The sequence below is a fragment of the Lipotes vexillifer genome, unplaced genomic scaffold (genome assembly GCF_000442215.2).
Source record: "Lipotes vexillifer unplaced genomic scaffold, Lipotes_vexillifer_v1.1 scaffold397, whole genome shotgun sequence".
NCBI lineage: Eukaryota > Metazoa > Chordata > Mammalia > Artiodactyla > Lipotidae > Lipotes > Lipotes vexillifer.
The window spans coordinates 1,670,554-1,676,369 of record NW_006772681.1 but is presented as its reverse complement, the minus strand read 5'-3'; the positions used below and the strand labels follow the sequence as shown (position 1 = coordinate 1,676,369).

At 56.2% G+C, this 5,816-nt stretch overlaps 1 protein-coding gene across 1 annotated transcript in view; it reads left to right on the top strand.

Moving 5' to 3' along the window:
* SRC (SRC proto-oncogene, non-receptor tyrosine kinase) overlaps positions 1 to 4,705 on the top strand; it is a 19,896-nt gene extending 15,191 nt beyond the window's left edge. Inside the window, exons 7-11 of the mRNA XM_007447726.1 lie at positions 1,304 to 1,483; positions 2,408 to 2,484; positions 3,672 to 3,825; positions 3,988 to 4,119; positions 4,428 to 4,705. Coding sequence (XP_007447788.1) covers positions 1,304 to 1,483; positions 2,408 to 2,484; positions 3,672 to 3,825; positions 3,988 to 4,119; positions 4,428 to 4,636 — 752 coding nt within the window. The 3' untranslated portion in view covers positions 4,637 to 4,705. The remainder of the gene's footprint in view (positions 1 to 1,303; positions 1,484 to 2,407; positions 2,485 to 3,671; positions 3,826 to 3,987; positions 4,120 to 4,427) is intronic.
* Positions 4,706 to 5,816: the final 1,111 nt, after the last annotated feature.

Below are 5,816 nucleotides of genomic sequence, written 5' to 3'. Positions count from 1 at the left end.
GGGGGGGGGGGTGGGGTGGATGGCCGTGTGCTGTTTTCAAGGTGGTTTCATCTGAGCTGCAGTATTCACTTGGCGTCACCACCACCACTTCCCTCCCTTCAGAGGAAGAGATGATGGAGGGGAGCAGAGGGGGGTCCTGGGTGGCAGCACTGCAGGGACAGAGGCCTGCAGGCTGGAGGTCAGGCCAAGTCAGGAAAGGGGAGGCTTTGAGCTGGGGAGAGGGGAGGGGGATGAGAAGCCAGCTCCCAGGCACAGGCACAAAAAGAGGACGTGAGCAAAACCTGAAAAATCCATGGCGTCAGCCATTCCTGTGGCTGCAAAACTCATTCCTGGCTTGGGCGTGCGGTGAACAGTCAGTGGGGGAGGCTCCCGTTCCTCCCTGGATGATCCAGGTAGACTCAAGAAGCGCCTGGTACGCATGCGCAGAGGGCCTGTGCCGGGAAGGCCACAGACAGGGGCCCGAGCCCCAACTCGCACCTGGAGGCCCAGAGATGGGCAGGAATGGGCCCAAGGCGCCTCAGGCCCGGCTGGGACAAAACTCAGATTAAACACACTGGTTTAGAGCACAGCTTCCCCTAAAGCCTCACAATTTAAAAACCAGATAATAATAGAATGACAGCTGCAGCTATTATTAACTGTGTCCTTACAGTGGGCTTGGCCCAGTGGCTAAAATCTCATTTAATCCTCAAACAGCCCACAGGTGGATACTATAGCATCCCCATTTTCTGGATGAGAAAATCGAGGCTCAGAGAGGGGAACTGGCTCACCTATGGTCTCACTGCTGGGAGGAGGCAGAGGTGGGAGCCAAACTCCTGCCAGACTGACCTCTGAGCCCTTCTACTTAGTGTGATGCCTTACTGTTTGGGGAGTGTGGCTTGAGACAAGCTCTTGTTCTGGTGGCCTTGTTCTGAGGCCGGCTCTGCCTCACTCCCCGCCCCCACGAGTACATGCTCCATCTGCTAACACCTGGGCCACCAGAAGGAACATGCCTACCCAGGAGAGGGCAGTTGAGTTGGAACCATGGTCCCCCAACTCTCAGATGAGTGTGCTGCTTTGGGGGACATCTCTAATAATCAGCGTCCGAACAACAGCTCTTGTTTCTTGAGCGTGCCCTGTGTGGGGAGGGTCCTGCCCATTTGCAGATGGGACACTGAGGTCCAGAAAGGGGCTGGGCCTTGGCTTGGCTTGTCACGTGGCCTGGGAGGCCAGAGCTGAAATTGGTACCCAGGCAGGCAGATCCTGGTCCCTGTGGGGTGGGAATGGGGGTCCTCCCCTGAGGCAGCCTGCACCCCTTTCCACGCAGGGACCTGGAATGGCACCACCAGGGTGGCCATCAAAACTCTGAAGCCCGGCACGATGTCTCCGGAGGCCTTCCTTCAGGAGGCCCAGGTCATGAAGAAACTGAGGCATGAGAAGCTGGTGCAGCTGTACGCGGTGGTGTCTGAGGAGCCCATCTACATCGTCACGGAGTACATGAGCAAGGGTGAGGCCTGTGTGATAGTGTGGACACATGGGTGACCCCTGGCTGGGGTCCTCACAAAAGGGCAGGTGGGATGTGCTTCACCTCCCACCACGTCTAGAGCATATGCCTTTAAAGCTGGAATGAATGGAAAGAATCAACTTCCCATGTCAATGGAAAGTTAAACCAAAGGTTGCCTTTCTCCGTTCATTTTGGTTTTAATGATTTCCCACGATGCATCTATGTCCCCCCATTTGCTGGTTTTGTAAAGCCATTTGCCATTCTGGGGCTGGAAGGAGAACTCCCTGAATCCTCCAAGCTGAGCCACAGCACATCTGGGTCAAGTTCCTGGCTTGACTTTTACTTAGTTTTGAAATTAATTATTTTTCAAAATTCCACTTTTTGGAGGTATAATTTACATGTGATAAAATACACCCATTTTAAGTGTCCAGTTCGGTGAGTTTTAACAAATGGGTATGCTGTGTATCTCTTATCACAACCGAGATACAGATCGCCGTCACCCCAGAAAGCACCCTTGTACCCCTTTGCAGATAGTACTCTCCAGCCCCAAACCCACAGAGCCATTGATGTGCATTCTGTCTTCACAGAGTTGTTTCTTCTAGAATTTCGTATAGGTAAATCTTTTACATCCGAGAATTTTCCTTCTTGTTGTGTGTATCAGTAGTTTGTTCCTTTTTGTTGCTGAGTAGTATTCCGTAGTATAGCTGTACCACAGTTCTGTTTGCCTAGAGGCGGACATTTGGTTGTTTCCCATCCTGCTTGCCTTTTGAGTGACAAACACAGACTTTATTCAGAGATGGGTTTGCACAAAATCTGCTGTGTGCTTAAAGTGAGGCCGGCCTGCCCCGGTGGACAAGATCTGGGAGTCACTGCTTCCTGGCTCAGGGAGGACAGGGCGGGGGCTAGAGCTGCTTTCTCTCTCTCCAGGGAGTTTGCTGGACTTTCTCAAGGGGGAGACGGGCAAGTACCTGCGGCTGCCTCAGCTGGTGGACATGGCTGCTCAGGTGAGCCAGCCCCTCCCCACTCCCACACCTGGCCTTGAGCTCTCTGACCCACCTGGTTCAGCCATGTCTGGCCTCTTGAGTGCCCCCTCCAAGGAACTTGTCTTGATTGCCCCACACTCACTGATCTCATCCCATGTATTACTGGGACCACTTACAGGGGCTGTGAGTGGTGGTTCGGGCAGAAGAAAGAGCCCTTACCTGGGCATCAGGAGTCACTGACTTGCTATGGGACCTCAGACCTCAGTGTTTTTCTCTGTCAACGTCAGTCACTCATCAAACATGTATTAGTACTTGCTTGCTGTAGGCAAGCAAGTCAACAACTACTTTTTTTTTTTTTTCTTTTGCGGTACGTGGGCCTCTCACTGTTGTGGCCTCTCCTGTTGCGGAGCACAGGCTCCGGACGCGCAGGCTCAGCGGCCAGGGCTCACAGGCCTAGCCGCTCCGCAGCATGTGGGATCTTCCCGGACAAGGGCACGAACCAGTGTCCCCTGCATCGGCAGGCGGACTCTCAACCACTGTGCCACCAGGGAAGCCCCAACAACTACTTTTTTTTTTTTTCTTTTGCGGTACGTGGGCCTCTCACTGTTGTGGCCTCTCCTGTTGCGGAGCACAGGCTCCGGACGCGCAGGCTCAGCGGCCAGGGCTCACAGGCCTAGCCGCTCCGCAGCATGTGGGATCTTCCCGGACAAGGGCACGAACCAGTGTCCCCTGCATCGGCAGGCGGACTCTCAACCACTGTGCCACCAGGGAAGCCCCAACAACTACTTTTTAATTTAATCCTTAATACAATCAGGTGGTAGAGATGGCTATAATTCCATTTGACAGATGAGAAAACTGAGGCTCAGGGAGGGGAGTTGGGACAACAGGCAGGACCTGACACTCATCTGTGTCTCTGGGAGCATGTGGGGCCTCTTTTGTGTGGTCACCCCACTTCCCTGGCTGCATCTTGTCTTGTGCCTCCCCTTTGTCCTTTGCCCTATGCTACCTCCTCCTGCTGGGCACTGGTCCTGCTTTTTGTGCCAACAGTATTTATTGTAAATTGACTTCATTGCCGGAAGAACTGGGAAGGGTGGGGCATTTGGTTGGCTATCCACTCCTGGGGATAACACCACCCCTGGGCATGTGCCCTGTGATCTGGGAAGGGCAAGGGGTGGCCCCTGAGCCAGGCTCCTGGGTTCTGCCTACAGATCGCTTCAGGCATGGCGTACGTGGAGCGGATGAACTATGTCCACCGAGACCTCCGTGCTGCCAACATCCTGGTTGGAGAAAGCCTCGTGTGCAAAGTGGCTGACTTTGGGCTGGCTCGGCTCATCGAAGACAATGAGTACACAGCCCGGCAAGGTGGGCAGAGGCTCCCGGCAGATGCCGTGTGGCCGTGGGCAGTCACACCCCTTCTCCGAGCCTCAGTTTCCTCCTCTGTCAAGTGGGGATAAGAATGGTGCCTATCTGGCAGAGCGGTCATGATGTTCTCCTGAGCTCCCCCGACCCTTCTTGGTCCTGCAGGTGCCAAATTCCCCATCAAGTGGACGGCTCCAGAAGCTGCCCTCTATGGCCGGTTCACCATCAAGTCAGATGTGTGGTCCTTTGGGATCCTGCTGACAGAGCTCACGACAAAGGGACGGGTGCCCTACCCCGGTAAGAGGGCTCCCCACAGCCCATCTTTGGTCCTTCTGCCCCTGCCCTGGTGACCCCTCTGCTCAGGTGACCTTGGGCAAGTCAAACCCCGTCCAGGGCCTCAGTTTCCCCATCTGTATGACAAAGAGGTTGACCATCTGATCTTAGGCTCTGTCTTTGGTGAGGGCTCCCAGCCTTGGGGAGGGCCTTACCCACGGTCACAGCCACCCTCTCCTAGGCAGGAAGCCCTCACTGTTGTTCCTGTCAACTTCCCTCGTCCCCACTTTCCTCAGTGGGGCCAGCCTACTCATGCTTCCCTCTGCCCACAGGGATGGTGAACCGCGAGGTGCTGGACCAGGTGGAGAGGGGCTACCGGATGCCCTGCCCGCCCGAGTGTCCCGAGTCTCTGCATGACCTCATGTGCCAGTGCTGGCGGAAGGACCCAGAGGAGCGGCCCACCTTCGAGTACCTGCAGGCCTTCCTGGAGGACTATTTCACGTCCACCGAGCCCCAGTACCAGCCCGGAGAGAACCTATAGGGCGTGGGCTACGGGGCCAGACTGCCTTCTTGGCTTGGATCCTGAGCTGGGTGGCCCCTGATGTGGGGTCTTGCCTGCCTCTGCCTGTCCGCCCCCCGTTGATCCTCTCTGTGGGGCTGAATTGCCAGTGACGAGGCCCCTCCCTCTTTTGTGGCATGGAAGGGCTTGGGGCCTGGGGCCGCCCTGGGGGCGGGGTCCAAGGCTGGCGCAGTGACTGTGCCCTGGCCCCTGGCCAGCCGCACGCCTCCTGCCTGCGTTCCCTCCTGGAGCTCTGCCCGTCTCAGCAGGAGGAACTGGGAAGAAGGGCTGGGCTGAGGGCACCCTTTTCTTAGCCTCAACCTACTGCACGCACTGGCCCTTTCCCACTTCCACGCCACCCCAGGTCTGTCTGCAGAGCTAGCCAAAGAGCCTTTCCAAAGAGGAGTGATGGGCCACTGGCCCTCGGCCTGCCTGCCACCCTGCTCCTTGCCATCCACTTCTGAAACGCCTGTTGGTGGAGGCTGTTGGGTCCAGCCCCCTCTGCTGTGGCTCCCAGGCTGGTGAGGCCTAGCTTGACTTGATGCTGGTGGGTGGGGTGGACACCTCCCTCAAACCCTGCCCTTCTTAGACCTGAGGGATCCTTAGAGATCTTCAATTCCTTGTCCCCATACTACCCATGGGGAAACTGAGTCCAGAGAGGAGATGTGACTTGCCCAAGGCCACAGAGCAGTTTAGGGTTGAGGTGGGATTGGAACCTGGTGCTCCCTCTGTCTTCCTCAGGAACCAACAGGATTGTCCTTGGAGGCACTGTGGACAGACTGGGGCAGCCCAGGGGACAAGGGGCCTGAGGACGGGTTAGAGATAGCAGAGAGAGTCCTGCTGCCAACTGTTTGCTCAGTGGGCTATTGTGGGGGGAGAGAGTGGAGGTAGATGTGGGGCTGAGCTAGAAATGAAAGGTACAAGGGTAGGGAGGCAGGTTTCAATCAGAAGGTGGGAGGTATTTGACCTTCGGAGCTAGCCAATCATGAAAGGGAGTGAGCTCACCGGCTCTGGAGGCAATCAAGCAGAAATAGAAGATCCACATGATTGGGAGGCCCTGGCCTCAGGAAGGAACCCCAGGTCCTCCTTCCCCTAGTTTGTCCTGTGTCATTTCAACACCTGGCCCCTGCTCTTCTCCCCAAGTTGGCACCTTTAACTCACG